Source organism: Pseudopipra pipra, chromosome 11, assembly GCF_036250125.1.
Source record: "Pseudopipra pipra isolate bDixPip1 chromosome 11, bDixPip1.hap1, whole genome shotgun sequence".
NCBI classification, from domain to species: Eukaryota; Metazoa; Chordata; class Aves; order Passeriformes; family Pipridae; genus Pseudopipra; species Pseudopipra pipra.
In genome coordinates this window covers 844,654-872,258 of record NC_087559.1, presented here as the reverse complement: position 1 = coordinate 872,258, position 27,605 = coordinate 844,654, and the positions used below count along the sequence as shown (strand labels likewise).

The 27,605-nt window shown below is 53.5% G+C and overlaps 2 protein-coding genes across 4 annotated transcripts in view; one reads left to right on the top strand and one right to left on the bottom strand.

The window, feature by feature from the left end:
* Positions 1-27,605, bottom strand: part of SRGAP3 (SLIT-ROBO Rho GTPase activating protein 3) — a 575,259-nt gene that overhangs the window by 333,598 nt on the left and 214,056 nt on the right. The gene's annotated exons all lie outside the window — the stretch shown is intronic.
* On the top strand, positions 818-27,605 carry LMCD1 (LIM and cysteine rich domains 1). Of its 3 annotated transcripts, none has more exons than XM_064667074.1 (6): positions 818-884; positions 14,312-14,400; positions 16,167-16,422; positions 21,091-21,420; positions 25,793-26,008; positions 26,418-27,605. In XM_064667074.1, the coding sequence occupies exons 2-6, from the start codon at positions 14,312-14,314 to the stop codon at positions 26,574-26,576; spliced, it is 1,050 nt and encodes a 349-aa protein (XP_064523144.1). In that variant the 5' UTR covers positions 818-884; the 3' UTR covers positions 26,577-27,605. The 3 variants fall into 3 exon arrangements, with proteins under 3 accessions (XP_064523144.1, XP_064523143.1, XP_064523145.1); XM_064667073.1 differs by lacking the exon at positions 818-884 and adding an exon at positions 1,292-2,451; XM_064667075.1 differs by lacking the exon at positions 818-884 and adding an exon at positions 2,462-2,559.

The following is a 27,605-nucleotide window of genomic DNA, read 5'->3' as shown; positions in this document are numbered from 1 at the left end:
TCTTCTGCTAAAAACATTCCTTGTCTGTCTGCTGTGATAAACTGCCCCTGCACATTCCTCTCTGATTCGGAAATCCATTTCCCTGCACTTGATGTCAGAGCCTGGGATGGGAGGATGGTGGGACAGTGGGTCAGAGGGACTGTGGGACAGAGGGACAGTCCCAGCCCAGCCACAAAAGGCAACTTGGCTTGAGAGCTGCCAGCTCCCCCCACCCCAGCCAGGGCTGTGCACTGCTTGGGCACCCCCAAATCCTCAGTCTTATCCCTCCCCACTGCACTCTCCCTGCACTGCTGCTTTGGGGCAAGAACGCTTGAAAATACTATCCATTTTTTCATTATCCTGTCTTTTTTAAGCCCCGGGAGCTGTGGCAGGAGCTGTGCTGTCTTATCATAGAGTCCTAGAATGGTTTGGTTTGGAAGGGACCCTAAAGCCCATCCAGTGCCACCCCCTGCCATGGGCAGGGACACCTTCCACTAGCCCAGGTTGCTCCAAGCCCCGTCCAACCCGGTCTTGGACACTTCCAGGGATGGGGCAGCCACAGCTTCTGTGGGCAACCTGTGCCAGGGCCTCCCCACCCTCCCAGCCAGGAATTCCTCCCCAGTATCCAATCCATCCCTGCCCATTCCCCCTGTCCCGTCCCTCCATCCCTTGTCCCGAGCCCCTCTCCCTGTTTTCCATCCCGTCCCTGTCGGACACGCGCCCATGTGCGCGCGTTCCCCTGCTGGCCCCGCCCCGCCGCACGCCATTGGCCAGGGAAGTTTTGAGCCGGTGTGGGATTGGCTGAGAGCGGCCCGGGGGCCGCCGCGGGCGCCAATGAAAGGCGGCGCTCGCGCCGCGCGCCCGGCGCGAGCGGCGGGGGAGCCGGAGAGGAGAGCGGGAAAGAGGTGGGACCGTGCGGGAACGGACCGGGAATACAGCCCGGGTCCGTGCGGGAACGGACCGGGAATGGACCGGGAATACAGCCCGGGTCCGTGCGGGAACGGACCGGGAATGGACCGGGAATACAGCCCGGGACCGTGCGGGAACGGACCGGGAATACAGCCCGGGTCCGTGCGGGAACGGACCGGGAATGGACCGGGAATACAGCCCGGGACCGTGCGGGAACGGACCGGCAATGGACCGGGAATACAGCCCGGGTCCGTGCGGGAACGGACCGGGAATGGGGCTGTGCGGGAACGGACCGGGAATGGACCGGGAATACAGCCCGGGTCTGTGCGGGAACGGACCGGGAACACAGCCCGGAGCCGTGCGGTAACGGACCGGGAACTGATCCCGAGTCGGGGCACCGGGCTGTGCCCCCTGCCCCGGGAACCTGTCCGGGGAATGGGCACCGGGCTGTGCCCCCATTCCCCAGGAGAGCCCCGGGTGGGTCCGAAGGGGGGACCGGGCTGTGCCTCCCCTTCCCCGGGGACGCCGGCGAGGCCGCACCGAGCGGGAGCCGCGTCCGGGGGGACGCGGGAGGGGCGAGCGCCCACCGGGCACCGGCACGGCTGAGAAACTCCGGGTTTTTATTTTTTCCCCCTATTCCTCATCTCCCGTGTTCTGCCCAGCGCTGTGCCGGCAGGAGAACAAACCCTCCCAGCTCGGGGCTGAGACAGGACAGAACCCCCCACTCTGGGCCGGGAGGGAACAGACCCCATCCCTGAAGTCCTTCCCTCCTCCCTGCCCCTCCATAGGCACATCCACCCATGAGTTCCAGCCCTGCTCCGGGACTGCCCGCCCGCAGTGCCCAGCACTGCTCCTGGGTTTGGGCTTTTTTCGGTACAAAAAGTTACTCCACCAAAGCTTTTGCTGGAAAAGCGACTGTTTGTTGTCTGAATTAACTGGTGTAAGGCCCAGCTGCGCTGAGCTGGGGTCCTGGGGGACATGCTTGTGCCCTTCCAGACCCTCTGGAAAGTGTTCGTTCCAGGAAATCCCAGCTGTGCCACAGTGTCCTTGGATGGGGACAGAATAGCCGACAGGCCCTCCTGGCATGGCACTGAGCTGGATGGAAGGGATTCTAGTTGCCAGATAAAAGCGTGTGGAATGGGTTGTCAGGGAGCAGCTGCTTTCACGACATTCCTCTCCGCACCTTTGTCACCGCGTGGTTCGGGGATGAGTTCAGTGCCCCTTGCCAGCTTGCTGAGATTCCATCTCTTGGTGCCAGATGGCCCCGAGTGGGCAGTGCCGAGTGCTGTGCCCTGGGACCAGCATCCGTGGGTCTCCCAGGGCACAGGGGCACCTCCAGAACCTTCACCGGGGGGGATGCTGCCCTTTGCCAGGAAGTTTGTCGCCGGTGCTGACCTTGGAGGTCCCTCCCTGCCTGTCAGGATGGGAAGGTCAGCCTGTGTTGTCGAGGTGTAGCTCCTTGTTAGGTTAGGTTTGAACTGAGCCACTGCTGGATCCCAAGGAAAACTGTTTGCCGGGTTTTACTGAGGACTGGCTGCTCCTCGCAGGATGCCCCGGGCAAAGGTTGGTGTTTGGCAGCAGGAGTTGCTGTCTGTGCCTGGTCTGGGTGACTGGGGCTGTGTTGTGCTCCTGCTCTCCCTGTGTCCTGCCTGACATACATGATGCTTTGAGGTGAGACTGAGGGCTTTGGGGTTCCTCCTTCCCTCCCTCCCTTGCTCCTCTTTCCAGCGCTGCCACCTTCGCTGTCCCTGCTGACCCTGTTGGCTGCCTGCCGTGGCACTGTCAGTGCTTGCTGGCACGGGCAGGCACCCCCAGTGTGGCACTGCAGGGTGACCCTGTCCCTGCAGGGGGTGGCCAGGGTTTGGTGGGACCTGCAGGGAAGGGCTCCTGGTGCATCATGCCCAGAGACTCAGAGCAATGTGTCCCCTGCCAGCAGGTCCCTGCTGCTGATAACCCTTGGGCACATCCACAGGGTCCTGTCTGCCACAGTTCCCGTGGGGGCACCTCTGGGTGCCAGCTGGAGCACTTGGGAAGTGTGTGAGATGGAGTGGAGTGGATCCCATGGGAGTGAGAACTGACCCTTTTCCACGGGGCTGTGGGCAGGCTGGGTCTGCTACAGCAGCTCAATTCCTGCCTTGTCTGGAGCAGGGAAGGCTGAGCAGGGCTGAGCCCCTGCCACAGCTCCAGGCTGGGTGTCCTCGTGGGAGAGAGCACAGGAACAGGGCTGGAGGTGGGCAGCAAGGAGTGCTGAGCAAATCCATGCTGTGGAGCAGAAACACACCCTGGCAAAGCTATTTCTGCACTGGGCCCATCTCCCAGGAGCTTCTGGGGCATTGTCTGCAGGGAGTGGAGCAGTGAAGGCTCACAGTGCACCCCAAAAGGCTCATGGATGCAGAAACCATCAAGCCTTCCCCAAACATGTGGCTGGATCCTCAGCTCCCCTTGGTGGTAGGGCAAAGGACAAGATGCCATCTTTATTCCACTTAAATCCATGAGGGAAAAGCACAAAGTGCCTGCAGTGGAAGGTGTAGTTCTGCTGGGAGACCCTCTCGGGGCTGGGCTGTGCCGAGTGTAACCCCTGTGGGGCGAGGGGGTGCTGCCCTGGTCTGCGGGGCTCTGCTGCCCAGCTGCCTGTCTCCTCTCACCTGAACACAGCACTATAAAAAAAGAAGTCCCAGCTAGTTTGCACTTCGAAAGGGATATGAAGTGACATAATGAAAACAGGGAAAGAATAATGCAGGCTCTGGATCAGTGTGTGAATAATCCATGTGCAAAGACAAACGGGCGTCTCCGCAGCAGACGGCTGTTTAATTTCCTGAATCCTGAGACGGGCATTTTTTCTGGGCACGGCGTGGAGTACTGTCAGATTTTAATTTGGCTTGGCAGTGTCACACAGCCAGTCTGAGCAAGTCGGGGAAGGCAAGTCTGGAACTCATTAGGGCTTGTTGCGAGGCCCCGAAAATTTGATTTTCAATCACTGTTGGGTTTAATTATTGTTGATGTCTTGCCTAGCGCATTCTGGGATTCTTTCTGAGGAAATTAAAGCAGCATGAGTGGGACAGCGTTCCGTTTGGCACAGGGGTTGTTTGGATGAGGTTGTAAATGGAGAGTTAAAGCTCGGAGCGGAGCTGGTGCGATGGCTGGCACGGCGCGGGCGCTGCAGCGGGGCCAGCTGGGCACTGGGCTTGGGGACTGTTCTCACTAAACTCTGTCCCTTCTTGTCAGGAGAGCAAAATAACCCACTGAGCTAAAAGCACCCATCAAAGCTAAGGTAAAGTTTGCTCAGTTAATACAAATTTTGATTCTTTAACTTTTTCTTTCTTCAGTTCTTTAGAACAGGACTTAAAAACATCCGAAGCAGCCCGTAGGACAGGAGAGAAGTTGTTACAGGGATAAATGGGCTCCAGGTATGCTCTGGGGGCCTTGGGGAGAGGCAGGAGCTCCCTCTCCATCAGCAGAGTACCTGGATGATTGAAAACCCCTCTGCATGTATCTGCAGATGTGGATGGGAATGCTGGTAGGGACTGGGAGCTTGCCCTTGATAAAATCCAGAATTTTAGAGCTTTTAAAAACTTGAGGAACACATTAGAGGCAGCTTTTTTTTCATGCTTTCATAAACCAGGTCCCTCACTCAGGGTGTGCAGGTGCCTGGCTGAGCCCCGAGCTGTTCTCCAGGGCCTGGCAGGTGCCCAGCTCCCAAATAATGGGGTGCTCTGCCCAGAGATTTCCTGTGGGACACATCTACGGAGTCTGTTGTGTCCTAAAGCACCGTGAGCAGTTTGGGCAGGCAGTGGTGAGGGTGGCAGGAGCTGTGCCTGCCCAGAGGGGCTGCAGAGCCAGCACCGAGTCCTTTGAACGTGCTGCTGCTCAGTTGTGTAAACGCTGTCAGAGCTGTACAAACAGCTTCATCTCGGCTCTGGGGACTTGGACCTCGTAACTTTTAACAATTACACCACTGGGAGTTGTTTGTCCCTTGCAGCCCTTTCGTGCTCATCCCTTCTGGCTGTGGCCCCTGCCAGCAGGAGCTCAGTTCCCATGGGGTGTTGGTACCTTTTCTGCAAAGCCCCCTCGTGATGGATGAGGGTCCCGGTGTTGGGGACAGGTCACACGTGCATGGCTGGTGGCCCAGGGAGATGGCTGGGCCAGCTTTGAAAGCTGGTTTGACCTCATGGGACTGAAACTCCTGCTCCCAGAACAGCGTCCTTGTGTTGGAGCCCAGGGGAGGAAGCAGCTGTCACAGAGAAGCAGATGTTGATCTTAATGCAGAAACCTGCTCTGAGCAAGTATTTATAGACATGAAATCATAAAGCAGCACAGGGGTTAAGGAGCTTATTTTGGGACTTGGACTCAGAGCTAAATCAAGTCCCATAAAATACAATTTACAAGTTACAAAATCCCGCTGGTGCTGCAGGGAGGCAGTGTCTGGAGTATTTGTGTAGGCTGAGGTTTTTCTCTTTTTTTAAAAAGGAAATATTGTATCTCAGCCATTCAGGAAAGGCAGTACTCGGATGTCCCAGCTTGGAGCTACTATTTTATTTAGAGATGGGGCTCAGAGAAAGGGGAAGGTTTCTGGGCAGTTGTTTGCTTTTACCATCTCATCTACTCCCAATGCTTTGACTCCATCACTTGGTTATGTCAGGAACACAGGAAAGCAAGTTCACCCAAAAGCCTGGTGGCTGGATACCTGTGTCTTGCCAGTATTTGGGGTGGCACAGCCCCTCAGCTTCTGCCTTGGGGTTTAGGGCATCACCAGCCACAAGATTCACTTGGACTTGTTTATTTGCTCTTTCTGAAGACCTGGAAACCTGTTGCTCAAAACCATCTTACTTTATTTCCCTTCTAACAGGGAAACTTGTGTCAAGATTATGAAGCTCCAGGTAAAAAATAATTCTATCCCCTGTTTTCCTATCTGACATGCTGCCCAGTCAGTTTGGACAAGCACAGAGCATCCACAGGTGCCAGCTGCAGCAGGAGGACTGCCTGGGCTCCTGTCAGCCTGTGTCCTAATCCAGAGCACCAGGATGGAGTCAGTGAGCAGCACCTGTCCTGGATCAGGACCAGCCCTGCAGACCCAGGGCTTGGTGGGACAGCTCTGCAGTAGCTGCCAGGGCTGTTAGCTCACTGTGCCTTGCCTCTGAACTACCTCATGCCCCAGCCATTTTTTGGCATTTTGCACAGCTGAATGGGCATGTGGGGACTTTGGAGGGGTTTGGGATAGGTGGCCACATTCCATGGTCTCCTTGGAGCTGACATGGTAAGGCTGCAATGCAGGATGGGGTGAAGGAGAGGGATGGGAGGCCCAGGCCCTTGTGCCCACCTTCAGCTTTCTCCTGTTTCCTTGACTGTAAAGATCCTTCTACTGCTGAGAGATATTTAGGACTAAATCAGCTGTTCTGTGGAAATCTGATGGAAGCAGCTCCAGCAGTGCATCAGGGCAGTGACTGAGCCCCCCATTCCCGGTGACAATCCATCCCCTTCTGCTGCAGGAGGTGGGAAGGACACAACTGGCTCTGGGCAGGTAGCTGGAGGTCACACTTTAACACTTACCTGAGTGCTCTGGAACTCAGCACAGCTGCTGTTTAATTAAATTTGGGTGGGTTCTTCCTGTTCCAGGTATGTCCTCATGGCTTGGTTTGGGTTTATAATTAAGCCCAAATATCTGAAGCACTGTCTGGCTTGTGGAAAAATCTGTTCATCTGATTTTTCAGCATTTGCCCTTCTCTTATCATTAATTCACACATTGTTAGTGAAGAAAGGAATGTTGCCAGCTATGTGCTCTTGGAAGAGCGAGGTATTTGCAGAGGCCCTGGTTGCTGGAGCTCTGTCATCCCGTAGGCTGGGATTTGGCAGCTCCATTGAAATAGTTTCTTCCAGTATTGGTGCCTTTTCCTGGTCTTTTTGTTGCTAAAATATAAGGCAACAAACTTCTTACTCTGCAAAGTTTAATAAGTGCTTCTGGTATTCCAGATGATACCAGCCCATTCACTGGTGCCTTAAATAAATCCCATGGAGAGAATTTGAGATGAAAGACAGCCTTTTGTAAGGGATTTTTTTCCCTGTGAGTGTGGTAATTGGAATAACTGCTTGCTCAGAATCTGGCAGGGAAACAAATTGCTTTCAGGTCATGATTACAATAGATGTTTTCTGTCTATAAAAATGAGAAGAAAATAGATCAAACCAGCCCTGTGCTGTTCTCAGAAGGGCAGTAGTGAGCGTGTGTATTGGTTAATGCACTTTTAGGGGCAGTTTTTTGCCCTTGCACAGATTTATTCCACTTGCAGATGCACTCATGGAGTCCCTCCTGAAATTCAGCATAGCTTGGCCAGCACAGACCTGCATGTTCCACTGAGCTGAGCTCTCCTGCAGCAGGTCCAGGGGATGTTTTGGACTGTTCTGTACCAGGACTGGATGTTAGTCCTGAGCACACCTGAGGCTGGACCTCACTGGGCATCAGGTGTAGTCAAGGAATGTGTTGATCTTAAAGGTCCCTTTCAGCCCAGATCATTCAGTTCGTTGGTCATCAGCAGGAGGGGAAAAAATGAATCCTCAATAATAGTCAGTATGTAAGACTGTTGGCCAAGGTCAGGTGTTCCAGGAGTGGCAGTTCTGCTGTGCCACTTCTGCTCTGGTGTGTCGGGGTGAAGTGGAAAGAAAAATCCTCGAGAGCTGATATTTTTATACTTCAGTTGGTCCAAGAGCTGTAGGTTTGCATGCAGAGTCCCAGGCTGGGAATGTCTGTCTGGAGGGATGTCTGCAGGGCTGGCACGTGTCAGCCCCATGCCATCAGACCTCGCCTCTGCCTGATAAGCAGAAGCAGCAACACCATCCCTGAGGGGCAGCAGAGCAGTGGAACCAGACGGGGCTCTGGCACAGGAGACTCAGGGAGGATCTGCTCCAGAAGAGAGGATGAGCCAAACAAACCCTGAGGGGACTCAGATTCCTTCAGTATCTCAGTTTTTGTCTTAATGCTCATTTAGGACAAGTGAAGTGGGTGGCATCACTTGGCATCCCCAGCGGGAGCCTGGGCAGTGTTGGCTCCAACGCTGGTACCTGCAGTGAGCTCAGCTCGAGTGATCTCTGCCAGCACTTGGAGCTGGAGCAGCACTCACCCCAGGCCATGCTCAGCACTGGATCCTGAGGAACAGGTCTACAGTGGAGCTTGTTGGAACTTTTCAGCTCTCCTGTGGTGTCTTTGAGGGTAATTTCCCCCAACGGTTTGAGAGGCAGGTTCAGTGAGAAGCAGGTGACCCTCCTCCCCAAGGAATTTATTGAGAGGTTTTCCCAGATGGGAAAGCTATCTAGGAGAATGCTGAGTGAGGCAGATTGCCCATCCAAACCAGGAATTAAGGTGCTGGAGGCCAAGCTGGTCCTTTGTGAGGAGAGTTCAGAGGTCCCTGGGTTGGGTGAACAGGCTGCCTCTCTGCCCTGTCCGGAGGAGAGGCAGCTGTGTGGGACTGGGAAGGGACACTTGGGTGCCACACGTGGCTGTGTGCAGTAAGGCCTGACAGCAAATCTGCCTGTCTGGACCCACAATAGGAAGGAAAATGCAACCAACAGGCTTTTTGTATGTGCAGCATCTGGCGTCGTTCCTGGTTTAACTTGGATGCATTAACACTGTGTTGTTGGGTTTGGCTGATTTTCCCTGCAGCCCATGTGAGTCCAGCTTCACTTTATCTGACGGTGCTGTGTTTCCCCAGAGTTTGCAGCACTCCCCTTGTTGGGATAGAAACCTCTTATGTTGGATGTAAACCCTTACACCCTCCAGTTATTGGAAATCCTCAAGGAAATTTGAGCTGGCTTCCTATTATTATGCAAGCTTAGCTCTATTATAGTCAACTAATGACAACAAATTAAGTGCTATCCATCCATATCCCAAAACTCCTCAGCAATTGTGCTGAGGAGACTGGTCCCACCCATGTGAATATTGTGAGACTTTTCCCTTTTCCATTGTTCAAGGGTCTGTTTCAGAGTTAGTTGTTAATCTCCAAAATTCTTAGCGGCTGGAGGAACCCACCCAAAGGTTCACGTGGTCCCTGAGCTCTCTTCTGCCATGGCTGTTATTTAGGGGCAGGGTATCCAATGCTGAGGCTGCAGGAGGGTCTTCCAGAGGCTGCAGGGAAGGGTTTGGACTGAGCTTGCTGTGGGTACTGGGAAGTGCTCTGACTGCAAGGAGAGGTGAAACGAGGAGCTCGGCTATGAAGGGCTGTTGTGAACTTGGAGTAACTTTTTGGAAACCAGCTTTTCCTCTTCCCTCCCTAAAAAGGAGGAGAAAACATACTTGAGGTAGTTACGTGTCTCCAGCACCGTTTTCAGTCTCCAAATAGGGAGTTGTGCAATAAGTGCTTTTGGGATCCAGAAGCCTCTGGAAGCAGGAGGGCCCCCCTTTGCTCGTCCCTCCTGGAGCTGTGGCCGTGGCAGTGTGTCCCCAATGCCCTTTTGTGACTGGAGAGCTGCAGGTGACCTCCCCAGCAGGGAGGGATGACACTGCTGCAGGATGGATACCCTTCACCCTGCTCATGGATCTCCCTGACACTCATGCTCTCCCCTGGCACTGAGCACAGGAGTCAGAGCAGCTGAGTCCAGCCTCGTGTCCCATCAGTGTCTGTGGGACCAGCTTGTCCAGGAGAGGGGGTGTAACTGTCTTGGAAGTGTAACGAGCCTTTGATGGTCTTGATCAATGGCTGTGTTGGCCAAACCTGCCAAAACTCTGAACCTTATTTCAGGCCTGAGTTCCTCTGAGAATGAAAGTCCAGATTAACCTGCCAGTTGGGCTGGTGACCCTCTGGGTCCCTTCCACAGTGGCCAGTGCTGCTGCTGACCAGAGAGGTGTCAGGGCTGAACCCTGACCTGCTTATGGCTCCTAGCCAGGGGTCCATCTCACTTGACTTTCCTGGGAAGCTCAGTGTTCCTTTCCAGAGGAGTCCTCAAGCTCTGAACCAAGGTGGAGCCACGTTTGGGTTCTTTCCTTGTCACTTGTCATTATGGGCTCTCTATTTTCCAGCTGTTCAGCAAATGGATGGCCCTGCCTTTGGCCAGTGGAACAGCAAAACATGGTATTACCAGCGTGTTCCTGAGCCTGTTCAGAGATGTTTTTGTGGGTAGAATGGCCTCTGTTTCCTATCATTTCACTACCCAAGAATTTCCTCTGCCCTGTCTTGCTTTCTCTCCTCTAACAGCAAGAATGCTCTAAGGCATGGAAAGCCAAAACAGAAATGTTGCAAGGAGTGTATATCTAGTCCTGGTGAGCAGGATTTTCTTTTCTTTAAGCAGTTTGTTGACACGGGCCTGGTTTTATCTTTTTATTTTTTTTAAGCATTACAAATGTCTTCAAACTCTTTATCTTAAGGTGATGCCAAAGTTCAGCTGCAGTTCCCGGATGGGCTTGGGCATAGGTGGAGCCTGAGATAGTTGGAGCATTTGTTTCACATTATCTTACTGGGTTTGGGGTTTTTTGCAGTGTCTTGCATATTTTTTTTAAAAGGAATCTCCTTTCATGCCTGTGTGAGGAGCTGGAGCAGAGCAGTGAGCAGAAGCTCTGTCTGGGCAGGACGTGCTGCTGAGCGGGCAGCGGCGCCTGCTCCCTTTGGGCCCTGCACAGGGGTGGGAATGAGAGTGGCTCGAGTCTCCCTCTGCTTCCAAGGGGGTGAGGAATCACTTTCTCCTTCAGAGACCTGGCTGGGCTTTCAGGACCCTTGAGGAGACACTGCCCAGAGGGATCTGAGCTTGCAGGGCATGGCAGTGCTGCAGCTGGTGGACAAGTGCGCCCAGGCTGCTCCTGGTGCCCTGGCAAGACCTGTCTGTGCCACAGGGATGTCCCTGAAGCTCCATGGGGTCACCTAAGCAGCAGTGGGGATGAGCTGCCATCTCAGCACCTTCCCCTACTGCTGCAGACCTGCCCCTCCAAGGGCAGAGAGACCTGAGCCATCTCAGGAGCCACGTGTTGGCTTGAGGAACCTCCCAGTTTGCAGAGTGTTTCCCCCACGTGTTTTCCTGTAGCTCCAGACTCACATGGTGAGGAGCCTCCTGCTGCTGACACTGCAAGCAGGAGTTCCTGAGGTAGGGACCTTAAAGATTATCTAGTCCCAACCTCCTGCCATGGGCAGGGACACCTTCCACCAGCCCAGGTTGCTCCAAGCCCCGTCCAACCTGGCCTTGGACACTTCCAGGGATGGAGCAGCCACGGGTTCTCTGGTTGTGCACTGGAGCTCCTGGTCTCAAAGGTGTGGTCTCATCCTGGCTAGAGCAGGGCAGAGGTGGGAGGGCTGGGGACCAAGTCTCCTGCACATGCCTGAAAGTGTATGTGCCCAAAAGTAATGGCTCAGGCCTCCTTGGTTTTGTCTTCGAGAAATGGATCCCCAGCTTTTGTTTAGAGCCCAGAGGCCCCCGGGAGCACTGGTCAGACACGTCCATCCACCTGAGCTGGCTGTTCACCCACGGTGCTGTGGGGGAGCACCTGTGGGACCCCAGCTCTGCCCACTGTGGGCTGCAGGACACTCACCCTGCCCTTGGCAAGGGACAGCAGTGCCCAAGCCACTGCTGGCAGCGTTTGGAGTGAGGAGCAGTTAACCTTGATTGAACTTGGGCAGGGAACAGGAATCATGTTTGGACAAGTAGAATAAATTACCAAGAAAGGGACTTGTTCTCACTGAAGCAAGGAAGTGGCACATGGGGTTTGTCTCCATGTGGGAGTCACTGGCTGGTGCCACCCCAAAGGGCTGTGAGTTCTTGCAGTGACACTTCCTTGGACTCCAGTGTCAGGTTGTTTTAGGAGGGCTTACATGCTGCTTCTTGCTACTGACTGTGCTTTTCCCTGGGCTTTTCCCCTTGTGTGTAATGAACCTTTTCCCAGTGAGTTTATTTAATCCAGATGTTTGTATTTTAGATAAACCACCACTCACAGTGCCTTGCTGATACTCAGCTTCTGTATGAGTCACTAAGATCAGAGTCAGTTAAACCCATCAGTCAGTGGGTACCTGGCACATGGCTCCAGAACTGGCAGGATTGTGCATGTTACATGGAAATCTTAGATGCCTTTATCCCTCCTGGAGAGCTGGCACATGGCTGAAGAACCAAAAATGTCCTCTCTTTCTGGATATTAGAGACAGAGTGGAGTGTTTGGGCACGTTAAGTTCATTTTTAAGATTTATTTTTATTAACTCCTGGGGTGAGAGGTCTTTTCACTGGCTTCAAAATCTTGGGACAAACTGCAGGTGGAAAATTGAGTGAAAATTACAGGTGAAAGATGAGGCAGAAGTGAACTAGCAGTCCTAGGGCAAAGGGAGCTGAAATGGGCCATTTTGTACCCCTTTGTGTTTTTCCAGGATGAGCAGCCTTGTGTAGAGACTTATTAGTTCTGGGCCAAAAAAAAGGCATGTAAAGGCCTGTCATCTACCTTAAAACTGGCAAACAAACCTCTGGTCATTTCTAGAACATCTGTTTATAGAACCTTTGTCCTTGTTAGCAAATTTTACTTGTTTCCAAATAAATGAAATGTCTTTCCTGAGTGCCATCAAACAACCTCATCCTCCTGAAGGCTGCAGAATGAGTTTGAATGTCAGAGAAGACTGTGGGGTGCCCCAGATCCATGCAGAAGCTTTGAGGACCCTGGGAGCTGGTGCTGGAAGTGGGGCAGGTGGATGCAGAAGGAAGGAGGGCTGAAAGCATCTTCACTGGCTTCACACTCGAGCAGAGCTGCAGAACCTGGAGCTGGACAGAGCTGGGGCAGCACAAGGGCCCCACAGGACTGGGGAGCAGCATCTGTTCTTTCACCTGTTCTTTTACTGCTGTTGATCCCTCCCTTTGAAAATAGGTTTTGGCAAGAGCAGCCTCTGCCAGCGTAACTGGTAGTGACTGAAATAGTGTATGATCTTGTAATGAAAGACTGTCACAGCTCAGAGACACACATAGAATAGGCTCAGATTCCGTGGGCAGGCACCAGCCTTCCCCAGCACTGGAAACCTGTGCAGCCTTGCCTGTGCTTTGCTGGAGTGTGAGCCCTTGAGCCTGTCCCAGGACCAGGGAGTTGGACATTGATGATCCTCGTGGGTCCCTCCCCAGTCAGGATGTTCTGGTATTCAGACAGGCTCTCAGGGTGTGTACAGGTCTTGAATAGTCAGTGCCTAGAACAAGGGAGATTAAAGATCTTCCATAAAAGCTCAATAAATGGGAGCAGGGCCCAAAAAGGGGCTGGGAGCTGCGAGCCCTGTGCATGTCATGAGCCCTCATGGGAAATGCAGACTGTGAGGTCCAGAGTGGTCAGAAACCTGCATGGGAGGTCAGAAACCTCCCCCTGGCAATGCCTGGGGACTGAAGGTGGTGTTTTTTGCAGCGGTGGATGGTGGGTTAACCCCTGTGGTTTGATCTCTGACTGCACAGACTTGGATCTGCTGAGCTGGGGTGACTGTGGTGCTGCCATTGCTCCTGCTGGGCCTGGGACAGTCCTTGTTTTCCTTCAGCTCATTTTTACAGGGAACAAACGTGTCTTTCAAGCAAGAGCCTGACAGTTCCTGTATAAACATCCAGGCTGAGATAAATCCAGCGTCTCGTGGTGTCACCTCGCCCTGGTGCCTCCTGCAGCACTTTGTTTTTGTCTCCTGCCATTCCCTCCTGCGTTCTTCATGTTCAGAGAGCTGTGTTTGATAAATTCATGGGACAGACACTGAAATAGGTTTATTTGCCAATGGTATTGGCTCCTGGTGTGGATTTTTGCTCTTGTCTCTCCTGTTGGGAGGTTGTTTGGATGTCTCTGCAGCAGTGAGTGCCCATGGTTATGAGTGACTTTTTTCTGTGTTCAGTGAGCAGCACAAAGTGCAGCACAACTGCATCCCTGCATCCCCCATGTCCCCCCCTCACCTCCCCAGAGCCTTTCCACTGTTTCCTGTTCACTGTGGAAGTCACCCATAAAGCCCAGTGCCAGAAGCATGGAAACATGCCACATGCCCAAAATACCCTTGGAGAAAGACCAAGGAGGTCCCAGCTGCAGTAAAACAAGTTTAGCACCAGGTTGTGGTAACACACCTCCATGTCTCCTGTGTGATCTGAATTGCACAGATCCACGAGCAATACATGACCTGTACAAACTGAATCAAAATCGCCTTTAAATGAGACCTGAGGTCTCAGTGGACGAGGTGAAGGTGGCTGCCCAGTGTGGCCATGTTCACTGGCTTTGATGTGCCATCCCCTCCATGCTGTTCCATTTTCCCTCACTTTGAGGTGAACACCCTCATCCCAAGCATCCCCAAATGAACGTGTAGTGGGGCTGCATGGACATGGTCAGTTGGCATCTGGGAGGTTTGAGGCTTCATGGGACATAAGGAATGGCTGAAGAAGTCAATGTCTGAAGGACAAAGCACGCTCTCAGTGCTCTGTCTGGGATAACCCCTGAGGATAAAGCCTCTCAACAGGGTGTCCTGCTCTTTTGCAGATGTCGGGGAGCCAGGCGCAGATGGGGAGAGCTGTGCCCTGCCTGCGCTGCCGAGGGACCTGCATGGGCTTCGAGCCACACTCCTGGAGGTAACGTCCTGTCCTGGAGGGGCCCTGCCTGGCCACGTCCTTGGGTCCTGTTGGTATTCAGCCTCTGGTGACTCTGAGAGCAAAGTAGAGATGCTGAGCTGAGGGGATGCTCATGCCCCTGCTCTCCATCCCCCTCCTCACTGCTCCTGCTCTTTTATTCTTTGGGTTCAAATCTCACCTACAAGTGCTTAAAGCGAGCTGAGGCTCCGTGCACTGGGTTTGTCCCACTTTTGCTATCACTCTGCAGCCTGCTGTGCTTGGCCAGCCCCCCAGTGCCCTGCAGTGTGTGTGTGCCAGAGCACAGCCCCCTGCCTGCCACACGCTGCCCTCTCAGCTTGTTTGGGAATACTGAAAACAAACACAGCCCTGCTGGCTGTGGAGGCAGGGAAGTGCAGACCCAAATGACAATCCCACGTGGTCAGGAGGAGCTGTGCTCAGTGCCTGGCTGTCACCCTTGTCCATGGGCTCAGAGCTGGGGTGTGACCAAGAGCCACGGGCTCAGTCTTGGTGCTGTGTCTGGTCCCGTCCTGCCTCCTCCCAGCTGAAATGCTGTGCTTAGTGCCAGAACGTCTCATTTGAGATTTCATCTTCAATATTTCCTTTTAAGAGCACTAATTGAAGTGAATAGCCACTGGTGGCAGTAGCTGGTGGGAGCTGCCCAGGCCAGCGTGCCCTGCTCGGGGCAGGGATGGGAGGCTGCTCCCTGCCCTAAAGGGACAACAAAGGGGCTTTCAAATGGAAGGCAGTCCTACATATGTCACTAATTAAAAGAGAATTAGTGCCCCCTGAGCTGCCTTGCAACACTGGGCTCCTTTCTGTGTGCCTGCAGAGCTCCAGGGGCTGTGTGTGTCTGTAGCAGCAGCACAGGGAGCCTGTGGCCCAGCTGTGCTGGCTGCAGCTGGAATGCCTTGGACACTGTCAGCTCCCTGTTTTGATACCTCAGCTGGGTGGAATCCAAACTTTAAAACACTCACTTGGTGGAAGAACTACTTTTTTTTTCTTAATTGACTCCATTAGAGGCTGGTTTGACTCATTCTTGCTCCAGGATCCTGCTGAAATCCTTGGGATTGTGTCAGAGTTACTTTGTCCCTTTTGTTACTAGTGTTTGATGGCAATGCTGGCCAGCAGAGAGGAGCCTTAGACATTTGTCTGTGTGATTTATAGCTATTACAGTTCAAATTATAGTCAATTAAGCATCAGTTCCTTCTAGCAGTCACTTTTTTAATGCCATGTAAAGCTTCATAAGAGGTGAGGCTGGTGCTGGGCTGTCGGAGTCTGATGAGGAGACTGATCTCCAATTTAGTGATGCTTGAAGGGGTTTTTGAAGTTCAGGGGAAGCAGCAGCTCCCCACAGGTGGGAATTTTTGTAGTGACAGGACAAGGGGGAATGATTTCACACTGACAGAGAGCAGAGTTGAATGGGATATGGGAAGGAATTCTTCCCTGTGAGGGTGGGGAGGCCCTGGCACAGGTTGCCCAGAGAAGCTGTGGCTGCTCCATCCCTGGAAGTGTCCAAGGCCAGGTTGGACAGGGCTTGGAGCAACCTGGGCTAGTGGGAGGTGTCCCTGCCCATGGCAGGGGGTGGAACTGGATGAGCTTTAATGTCCTTTCCAACCCAAACCATTCCGTGAATTGCACTGACCCTTCTGTCCTGCAGTGTGACCCTGGGCTGGGTTTAACCCCTGGAAGGGGCTGACGCTCCGTGACCCCCCCGCCTCCCACAGCCCAGCTCATACCCAGAGGGTGATGTCTCTTGTGGCCCACAGGAAGATCTGCAAGTCGTGCAAGTGCAGCCAGGAGGAGCACGGCCTGAGCTCGGAGCTGGACGATGACCGCAAGGTCGGGCGCCTGCTGGCCGACTCCAGGTACTCCTCGCTGACCGCGCGGCTCAAGGGCGGCGACGGCGTCCGCGTCTACAAGAGGAACCGCATGATCGTCACCAACCCCAACATCTCGGGCAAGGACCCCACCTTCGACACCATCACCTACGAGTGGGCTCCCCCGGGGCTCGCCCAGAAGCTGGTAAGGCTTCATTTCATCCATGGGTGGGTCGCTGAGTCGGGAACAGAACTCAGCTCTGGAATAAAGTTATTGGGGGAAAACAGTAAATCCTGGTTTGCCTCAGAGAGCAGAGGTGAACAGAGCACTCTGTGTTTTGGAAAACCATATGAATAAGCAGAGTAGGTAGGAGAGGGGGATGGAATGCCTTTGGGGTTTATAGGTTGGTTTACATTTCTAGGAGAAGTTTTAATGGAGTTTACAAGTAGAAAGCTCAGTCTGTTGGTAAAGCTCATATCTAATAAAAGCATTGCTGAGGAGAGATCCCATCCCTGCTGTCCTACAGCCCTGCACAGCCCACGTCAGCATCTGCCAGCTCCAGGCAGGATGTGGGAGCAATTCCTCCGGGCCTTCCTGGGGTGTCTGGGCTGGGCAAGCAGAGGAGCAGGAAGGGGTTTGACTTCTCCTGGTGGTGGGCAGTGTGGAACTGGGTGGGCAGCTGGGTGGCTGTGCCCCAGGGCCCCCCATCTCCTGCTCACAGGGAGCATCCCTTCGCTGCTGGAGGATGTCCTCCCCTGGGGCAGTGGGCTCAGAGCCTCCATTCCCAGGGCTCCTCACGCTCCCTTTGAAGAGCAGCAGCAGCCCTGTTCCAGCAGACTTGTGGAGCTTCCTGCCTCCGGGAACAGGAGCAGGAAGGCTTCTCGTGCCAGGGCATGTGAGCCTGGAGCAGAGCTGAGCTCTGTGCTGAGAGTATCCTGCTTGCATGGGCAGGAGCTCTGCCCACCTCTGCTGCCAGAGGAACCCCTCCCAGATCCAGCTCTGGAGCTAGGAATTTTTTTCCTTACAGTTAAACATAATCTGGCCCAAATAAAAAATATTTTGTAAAGAGAACTCAGGATAAAAAGAGTGTGGTCCTGTGCCAAGGCCTGGATCTGAAACCAAGCCCCCAGCCCTGCTCCACCTCCCTCCCCTGCCCAGTTTCCTTCCGGACAGGCTGTGTGGGAAGGGATGGAAGTGCTTTTCGGCATGTGGAAGTGTGAGCCAGCAGAGCATTTCTTGAAGGAAAGCATTTAACTGGCTTTTCACTGTGCTGTGGTATAAAACCATTCTGTATTCCACTGTCAGGGGTGGGCAGGGAAGAGCTTCTGCTCCTCGGATGACACAAATAGCTTAAAGCTGCTGAAACTGCAACCAGATTTTTTTGAAGAAGAACTGGGGATACAAATGTGGAAGTGCAGCTGCAATCCCTAGGGACAGACTGGTTAACTCTCCCTAAAACCCAGTGGCCCTCAGCCCGTTGGACAGGCTGACTGGGGGGTGTGAGCTCTGTACTGGGGATGCACAGGGGGCTAATTGGAGCAGCACTGGGCTTAACGAGGGGCCGTGACCCTGGTGCCCCCCTGCTCCATCGTGTGCCCGCAGCCACCTCTGCCCTCCCTGTGCTCTGGGGGGAGCTGGCCCAGCAGGAATGTTTGTGTGACCAGTGTTAGCCTTCCACAGGTCCCAGGGGGAAAATCAGGGAGCTGGTGAGGGATGGGCAGAACAATGATGGTGCTCTTCCCCCAGCCTGGGATTTCTGGAGAACCCGGGATCCATGGCAGCTGCAGAGCAGTGCTGCCAGTGCCTCGGGCAGGGCCAGCTCCTTGCCCTGAGGGGTGCCCAAACTCTGTGGCTTCTGGGCTGATTTCATCTTTCATGGCCCTGCACTCTCTCCCTTGGGAGTGTGTGTTTGGAGTGACCCTGAATGCAGCCCCGTGGGAGCCCAGGGGCACTGGGGAGTCTGGGGACACAGGGGGGCCCTGGAGATCCCAGCTCTCCTCTTCCTGCAGCATCCAGCTCCATCCCTGCGGTGCTGGCAAGGGGCAGCTCCAAGGGTACAAAATATTTCTGTTTAAGTTTTATAGAAAGAACTCAGGGTAAAAAGGGCAGATGGGGAGTGTGGTCCTGTGCCAAGGGCTGTGTCCAAAAACAAGCCCCAACCCTGACCCACCTCCCTGAAGGTGGGGGGTCAAAAACTTTATGAAAGCTTTTGATGTCTTTATCGTGCCTGGATGTGCTGGAAGGTATCTTGGTTCAAATAAACAACGTTCAGGAGCTTGGAGACAACGTTGATAAATTTTGGCTTGAAGATCAACTTGACAAATTTTGAGGAGAAGAGCTGGATGTCAGCCACTCTCAGGATAGTTTAAAGGGGATTTGGGCCAAAAAGCTGTTAGTGCATAACTGCCTCGCTCCAGTGGTTTCCTTCTGAAGGCAGGCTGCAGACTTGGGATGGCTTTTAACCTCGCTGGGCTGAAGTGGTTGGTCGATAATAGGAGGAAGTTCAGAGCACATTCTCGTTAAGCAGTGCCTGGAGAAGTCATGAAGTGGATACTCAGGGTCCCTGGGGAGAGGGAGAAGAACAGGTCATAAAATAGCTCCAGAATCAGTAGTGAACAGTGAAATCCTAAAATGCTCTTCCTTAAAATTACCTGCACCAGAAACATAATGAAGCATTGACTGTAACAATATGTGGTAGCAGCAGACGTAGCAACTTTTTATTATCCTTCATGTCAATGTTTGGTGTCAGGTTGGATTTTTTTTTTTTCCCTCATCTTTTCTCTGGACACATTTGATGACATCTGCAATTATATCTTTAAGCATTCCCTTGATCAGGAAGTGACATCCCATCACATGTTGGAGCAGATATTGAAACCTGTCCCTGAGCAGGCTTTAAGGAAGGCTGAAGGTTTTGCTTTTCTTGCTCTCAGCACAGACACTTTGTGTTGGGAATGGAGAGGCTGCACTGGAACAGGAGGCTCCAGGTGCCCATGCTGTTCTCCTCTGTGTGAGTGCTCATTACTCTTGGCACGTTGGTAGTGGGTTGAGAATCTTTCCCGTTCACATCCCACCATGTCCCTGCTCTGCTGGAGCTGGTGCTGTGGTGAGGGCAGTGCAGGACAGCACGTGCTGTCCTGGTGTCCCTGGTCACACAGCAGCGGGTTTGGTTTTCCCTTTGCAGTTGTTGGATGCCACCGGCAGAGCCTGGGTGAGCCTGGGAGGAGCTGTCAGGGAGTTCTTGTCCCTTTCTCCTGCCATTCCTATTAGGATTCCTCACGCCTGTAAAAGCCATTAGTGCACCGGATCACTCCCCCAGCATCCTGCAGTTCTCCAACCTGCTGTTCCTGAGCAGCCCCTTCTTCCACAGGGCACCAGCCTTCCCAGGAAACTGGACATCAGCCCTGCCATTGCACAGGGACACAGTGTACTGAGTTGTGATGTCTAATATCCCAGTGTACAGTGATTTTAACTTACACCCCAAGATGCAGGGAAGAAGCCCTGCTTCCATTAAATCATTATCTGTTGCTAGTTTCCTCTCAGGAATTCTGCCTGGCAGCACTGTTCTCTGGCCCAGAGTAGCCCAGGTGGAAGGGACTTGGAAGTTTTTCCCAAGGTGATGAGTTGTTCGGTGCTGTGCAAGCATTTCTGTATTTAAAAGCCTGGCCCGAACCAGCCCATGTGCCACAAACAGTTAAATCTCTCTGCTAATTCTTTTTAAATTGAGTTCCCAAGTGCTGACCCAGTAAGAAGCAAATCTAATGCAGCTGGATGCTGGTCTGACAGGGAATGGCAGGGAGGCAACTGGCCGCCCTGTCACTCTTCACACTACAATAGGAAAAATGCCGGAGTGGGAAACTCCCTTCCCTTATCCCCAGCCAGAGAAGTTAACTGTGCAGCCCCCACATCCCACAAGCACTAACCCAGCCTGGGACAGAGATGGGCTTACTCTGACTTTAAGGTAATGGCAGTTGAATTGGAGATTTATTTTGGATATTGTCTTGGCATTTCCTTTCCATATCACAGGGCACTGGAGACCAAATACCTTCCCTCTGCTGGGAAATCAGTAGTGGGGTGGAGTTGGTGCCTGTTGATGTTCCAGACCCAACTGCTATTTAACTACTTTTTCCTGTATTAAGATAAAATTTTTAATTGATAAAAGGGGATATTTTACTGTAAACTGTGCTCTGTGCAGCCCTGGGGGCTCTGGGATGGTCCAGGTACAGCCCCTTACCCACTCCCTGCAGCTCTCGCTGTCCTAGCACAAGGCAGAAGGAAACTGGTCTTGGATTTTGATGTTTATGGGCTTTTAGACTTTTCAGCAACCTTGTTGTCAAATTACACAGAAAAGTATCCTGGTAGTGCCAGCAAGGGAGTGTGTGCTGGGATCTGGGTGTGAGCCAGCAAAGCAGGTCTGTCCATGCTGCTTTGCTTTCCTGGGCAGGCTGGGTTTTGTTTGAAACAAAACAAAACCTCTCCAAAAACAGGCAACCTGTTTTTGAGGGTGAAGTGATTAAGTACAGCCTGCCTGCCATTGGTATCTGAGCCAGTTCAGCCTTTTATTTCCAAACTGTGGGTTAAAACACCTCAAAGGGAGGAGGGAGGGGAAGGGTCACGTTTTCTGCCACCGCTCCATAAGATGAGCTGAGCGTCCCACGCCAAGCTCCTGCTTCCCTGCCACAGAGATCTCAGAGTAACTGGGTCTGTCCCCATCCAGGCTATGCACTAACTGGGTCTGTCCCTGTCCAGGCCATGCAGTAACTGGATCTCTGCCCATCCAGGCCATGCAGTAACTGGTCTCTCCCTGTCCAGGCCATGCAGTAACTGGGTCTGTCCCTGTCCAGGCCATGCAGTAACTGTTCTCTCCCCGTCCAGGCCATGCAGTACATGGAGCTGATCCCGAGGGAGCTGCAGCCGGTGGCGGGCACGGACGGGGCTCTGCAGCGGCGGCGGCGGCTGGCCAGGCAGCTCCCGCTGTACGACCAGGACCCCGCGCAGTGCCGCGGCCTCGCCGAGGGCGAGCACCGCCTGATGGAGGAGTTTGTGAAGAAGTACAAGGCCGAGGCGCTGGGCGTGGGGGAGGTGGCACTGCCCGGCCAGGGCGGCGGCGGGAAGGACGAAGGGAAGCCCCAGGATAAGAGCATCGACTCCAGCAAACCCCCCGAGTCCACCAACGGGGCCCTGGAGAGCGTGGCCGGGCACTACGTGAGTGCTGGGATGGGATGGGATGGGATGGGATGGGATGGGATGGGATGGGATGGGATGGGATGGGATGGGATGGGATGGGATGGGATGGGATGGGATGGGATGGGGGCACGGGGGGATGGTGCTGCTCCGGGCTTGGGGAGCCTTCAGGAATACAGTCAGTCTCAACTGGATGGGGAAAAGATGGCACCAGCCAGGGTGGTCTGTTCCCTGTCACCATCCTGCTCCCGTAGGCTTCTCCACCCCTGCTGCAGGTGCTCAGCCACGTCGTGCTGTGCCTTGGTACAGCTCTGGGAAGCACGCTGGAGAGACCCTCTGCTCCAGCAAGCCCTGCTGAGCACAAGGGTCTGTCTGACAGCAGTGAAAGGGGGTTTCTCCTCTTCCTCATTGCCCTCCCTCCACAGCAAAGGCCAAGGTGAGGGGATTCTTGCTGTAGGAGCTGGTGATTTCAGCTTTGGAATCTTGGCAGCTCTGAAAGGTTGGGCATCCCTGGATGATATGGTTTAGTGGGCGTGGTGGTATTCAGTTGGGGATTAAACTGATGAGCTTGGAGGTCTTTTCCAATCTTAATGCTTCTATGGTTCTGTGATGTGAGCCAGTAAGGTACCTTGCAATCAGAAGCTGTTTCTCTGTGAGTTAGTGTTTCCAGGTGGGCTTCCAGCCCAGAGTGAGTGGAAAGACCAGAGCTGACAGGAGGTGATGGCTCAGTGCAGTTACCACAGAGCTGTGAACATGGAGACGGTGCTCCCAGGGCTGTAATTATTGCTCTGGGGAGATTTAAACAGCCACCCTGTGTCCCTGGGAATACAAATACATTTCCACAGGGAAATGATTGAGATTCTCCAACACCCTTTTAGATTTATGTTCCCCCAGCACTGTCTGGAGTGGCCTCTGTGGCTGCTGAACAGATGCTTATCATAAAATATGGTGAGTGGAAATATCTTGTCCTGGCCTTTGTGAGAGTGACTTGCAGCAGAGGATTTAAAGCTGAAAAAACAAATGGTGTCCAAGTGTTTTTAAGAGGAGATTTTTTCCTGCCATTCCTGCACTGAGGTTGACATGTTAAGAGCAGTTTTCATTTTCGGTCCATATTGGGTAATGTCTCCCCTCTGCCATGGCCTGTTAATGTGCATCTGACTTTGAGCCCAGTGGCACAGTAAAGGTTTTCACTATTGCAACAAAACACCGAATTGGACAAAGAATTGTAAGCTAAAAAAGTAGCCTAAAAAGGAAGGTTTCCCTTAAACATTTCAATAAGTCATCATAGTGATAAAGGTTTACTTAAACTGCGAGTTTGTCCTTTCAAATAAATAAATACATAACTGTGATGTTATTCTCCTTGATTTGAAGCATCATTTTTCTCAAGGCACCAGCTGAAAAATGGAACAGCTTCCAAAACAGTGGCAGATCCAGTGGGATGGCCACAGTGTGCAGCCCAGTGCATGGCAGAGCCATGGCAGGCCCAGTGTCAATCTCTGTGAAGGCAGCTGAGCTCAGGCAGCTCCTGAACTCTTTTGGGCTGCAGAGAGGGGCCATCACTGCTGTAAGTCTGTCCCACAAGCTGAGTGTTCTCTACCAAGTGCAAGGTTATCCTTAACCCCCTCAGAAGTGGGGATTCCTCTGGTGTTACAGGTCACTGGGCTGGAATCAGATGGAATCCTGAAGCAAGGGGTCCAAATTAGCAGCTGTTCCCAAAAGCTTGAGGCCAGCAGTGCAGGGAGTGCTCTGGGGAAGGCTGGTGCTGTCTGGGAGCTCCTTCCCTGGGAGCTGGCACTGCAGGACAGGAGCTGCTGAAGAGAGCAAGCTGAGAAAAGCTTAGGAGAACAGGACACTTTTTTGGCCAACACCTCTGGTAATTCAGCTAATAAAGTCTTCACTCCTCTCCCTGCACAATGGAGATGTAAAATGAGCACCAATCCCATCTCAAATTGGAAGAGCCCCTTTTATGTAGTGTGTAAATGGCAGGGGATGGAGGTTATATGATGCTTGGAAAAAGCCCTGTGAAGAATTTTTCCCTGTGAATAATTTCCATGGAAAGAAACAGCAAAATAAGTTGGTTTTTTGACAGTTCTTGTTGGCAATAAACTTGAGCTCAGGGTTGGAAACTGCTGTGTTTGTTCTCACTTTAGATCCTGCAAGATAAGCAGAGCTGGGATGGTGGGTCTGTGGCTTCTCGGGGCTGACAGAGCAGAGGCAGCTGCAGGGTTGGGTTCTGGGGCCCCAAGTCACCCAAACTTGGTGCCTCGGGGAGGTGTTGGGGTGTAGGGAAAAGGCCTCAGTCCCGTATGGTGGGTGCAGAATTCCTCAGTGCCCATCCATCCACACTGCTGGTGTGCCAGGAGTGCTGCTCTCTGCCAGTCACTCAATGCTGGTCCTGTTCCTCCAGAGCAGAAATCCCACAGTTTCTGTGCCGTCTCCCCCTTCACTGATGCTGGGCTTGGACTGCTTGGAGTCTTGGAGCCCTCCGTGGTGGAAGGAGCATTGTCAGCAGACATATCCCCTTTCAGCAGAACAGCCAAACCAGGAAACATTCTGTCTGTGCTCTTGTGCTGCCTCTTCTTGTCAGAATGGATTTCCTGGGAAAACAGGAGATGCCCATCAGTGCGGTGGAACCGCTCCAAGGGCGGCGGGTGGTTACTGACAATCCAGCTGGATGAGGGAGGAGGTGATGGCAAAACGTGGGATGCTGGAAGTATCAGTGACCAAACGGAGAAAAGGGGGTGTAGATAATCCCATGGCTTCCTGCTGTGTATAACAGGAGGGATGAGAGTCAGGAAACACTGTAGATGCAAAGGTCGGTGTCTCAAGCTCTCACGTGTGAGCAGGTGGAAGGGGCTGGTGATGGTGGTGGAAATCTGTCCCTCCCCTGTCTCTGCCCCATCCCTGATGTCCTCCTGCAGCTCAGGGACTGTTAGTTTACCTTCTACTGAAAAATCTTATTTTCATGTCTCTTCTTCTTCTCTGGAGCAACATGGTCTAGCAGAAGGTGTCCCTGTCCATGGTAGGGGGTCAGAACTAGGTGATCTTTAAGGTCCCTTCCAACCCAAACCATTCTATGGTCCTATGATTTCACCCACCTATTAGAAGCTGTTGACTTAAGTCAGGGTGTTTATAAGTGCAGTTGTCACCTGAGCACAGGGACATTCCCAGTCCCAGACCCTGTGCCACCTGGAGCAGGGACAGCACTGTGCCAACGCTCTGGTCGGGCACAGCAGAGTAACCACGACACGTGTGACACACAGGCAGCTCCTGCTGCCTCGGCCAGGCTGCTGCAGGGATTGCTGGTAGAAATCCAGCCATGGCTCTGCTGAAGAGATTCCAGCTGCTACTGAAGAGTGTTTCTTGTCCAGAGTGACGAAGGCCAGACTCGGAAGCTCTTCCCCTGACCTGGACTATCCAGCTTCAATGGGAACTGGGACAGCATCCTGTCAGCCTCTGAGTGGAGCTTTAGTGCTGGCTCTGCACTAATCACAGGATCGCTCTGTGGGCACACATAAACAGCCAGTGGTTGGTCTTGTGTGTAATGTGCACGGATGCTGTTAATCCTGAGATTAGCCATGGCTAATTCTGGCTCTTTGGCCTGTTAGAAATGGAAAGCGCTGTTCTGAAACTTGTGGAGTGACATCTGAGTTAGGCACAGATAGAAAACAGTGAGAAAAGACCAGAGTTCCTAATCTCTTTGTAAAATTACATCTTTGATGTGCTGCAGTGCTGCACTGTAGGAATTCTTAACTCTTTCTTGCAGGACCTTGGGATTCCAGTGAAGGTTTTAGCCTGGGGGGGTCCCAAAGGCCAGTCACTTGGCTGGTGGTGGGTGGTGCTGTTCTTACCTGCCCGAGGATATGGCTGGAAGAAAGTGAGCAGTAGTCTAGACAAATATATTTATAATTACTTCTAACATGTATTACAGCTTGACACTGTCCATAGGTAGCACTGGTCCAGGTGTTTGCCCAGGATGTGGAGTGATAGTCCTGGGGATGTTGGCCCTGCTGGCCATGGGTGCCCTATGATGCCCTGTGCTGTCTGTTTTTGATTGGCACTGTCCTGCTCAGTGCTGTGGGACGTGGAGCAGCAGCACAGCAGGTCCTCCAGGCCGTGTAGAAGTGGGAAGCGTTGAGGACACGCTGGGAGATGAGTTTGTTCTGTTTTGCTACCGGGGCTTCTGACCAGCTGTGTGGTTCAGAGCGATGCAGAGAGCACATCTGGGAAGGGAAGATCCCTCCCAAGACCTCCAAAATAAACTGCTCAGCACCCTGTCTTCCCCCTGTGCCCTGGAGCCAGAGGTGCTTCCTCGTGGCTGCAATCCCGCAGGGCTTTGAGCCCCGGGACGGAGGGTCCCGCTGCCCCGCTCACTGCCGGCCTCTCTCCGCAGCGCTGCGAGACCTGCAAGCAGGCGGTGCCCGGGGACTGCCCCGTGGTCTACGCGGACCGGGCCGGCTACTCCCGCCAGTGGCACCCGGCCTGCTTCGTGTGCTGCCGCTGCTCCGAGCCCCTCGTCGACCTCATCTACTTCTGGAAGGGCGGGGCCGCCTGGTGCGGGCGCCACTACTGCGAGAGCCTGCGGCCCCGCTGCGCCGGCTGCGACGAGGTACCCGAGCCCTGACCCCCTGTGCCACAGCCCTGACTCCCTGTGCCACAGCCCTGACCCCCTGTGCCAGAGCCCTGATACCCTGTGCCAGGACAGGGACCAACCAGTCTCTCTCTACCTCTGCCAGTGCTGGGATCCTGGCACAGGCTCAGCCAGGGCTTTCTGAGCAGCCTGGTCTACTGGAAGATGTCCCATGCCCATGGCAGGGGGTTGGAACGAGGTGACCTTTACAGGTCCCTGCCAACCCAAACCATTCTATGGTTCTTTTATGTGCCCATTCCCAAAGCCTGGCCCCCGCGTTGACGGGCTTGCCCGGAGGTGTAGGGCTGGCTGTCCCTGCTCCTGGCACACTCCAGCTTGGTGAGAAGGTGGCAATAAGCAGTGCTGTGTCTCTCTGTCTGTGCCACAGATCATCTTCTCGGAGGACTACCAGCAGGCAGAGGGGCTGGCCTGGCACAAGAAGCACTTTGCCTGCCTGGAGTGCGAGACGCCGCTGGTGGGCAAACCCTTCGCCCTGGCCAACACCAGCCTCCTGTGCACCATCTGCAGCCAGAGCAAGCGCCTCTGAGGGGGGCAGCCGGGGCCCCGCGGGCCCCCCGAGGTCCCACCAGGACTGGGGGCATTGGGCAAGTACAGGAGAAGGAGAAGGTTAAAGAAATTAGAGCCTGAGTATTCACTTGCATCCAGCACAGCCCGGGGCGGGTATTTTCTTGGGGTCCTCTTGGATCTGAAGGGAACCCTTATGGCCATGGGTGGGAGGTGCATGGCATACCTGGCAAGGAGGAACTGGAAAGGAGGGGCTGTGCTGTGCTGGTTTTTATCGTCTGTCCAAGCTTCTTATGACTAAGATCTTGCAATAGTATTTTGGAAATAACACATCTCAACAGTAACTTCTGGCATACTAAACCTACGGTCATGGTCAAAACCAAGGGGTGTTTGTGGTTTTTGAAATCCTTACTGGAATTAGGCTGACAGGCTGCTGTGGCTGTGCCAGGGCAGTGGGTTTGAGGAATCTGATCAACCTTCTAAAAGCAAATGGTGTAAAATTGCAGCCACACGCAGCCATAGCTTTGTCCTCTGCACGTGCAATGGTGTCAAACCAAGGAGTGGGCACACAGGGGGATGGGCTCAGCCCCGTGAGAGGGGCAGGGCACAGCTCTGCCTGGGCAGCAACTGGCTCAGCCCCTGGAGCTGCAGCCATGGAACTGGAACACAAAGAATTTTGTGGAAAACCGCTTTCCAGCCTAAGGTGTCTTGGGGGGCAGGGAGGGTGTGTCCCTGAGATGCTACAATGCTGCTTTACCCTGCAATACATCAGTGACCCCCCCAGGTACCAGGGAGCTGTACCTTCCCCTCTGAGCCAGCAGCACCTCACCCTGGGCTCTGCCCTGCTTCTTGTCCCACAGCTCTCCCATCCCCTCTTGGATCTGATGATGGGAGTGACATTATCCCAGGATCCAGCACTGAGTCCCTGAGAATTGTATTTGTTCCCTACATCAAGCAATGTCACTGAAAACATCGGCTACTCCAGGCTGGCAGGTGTCTGTGTGCTCAGTCTGTTTTCTTACATTAAAAATCTATGTTATTTGCCAGAGAA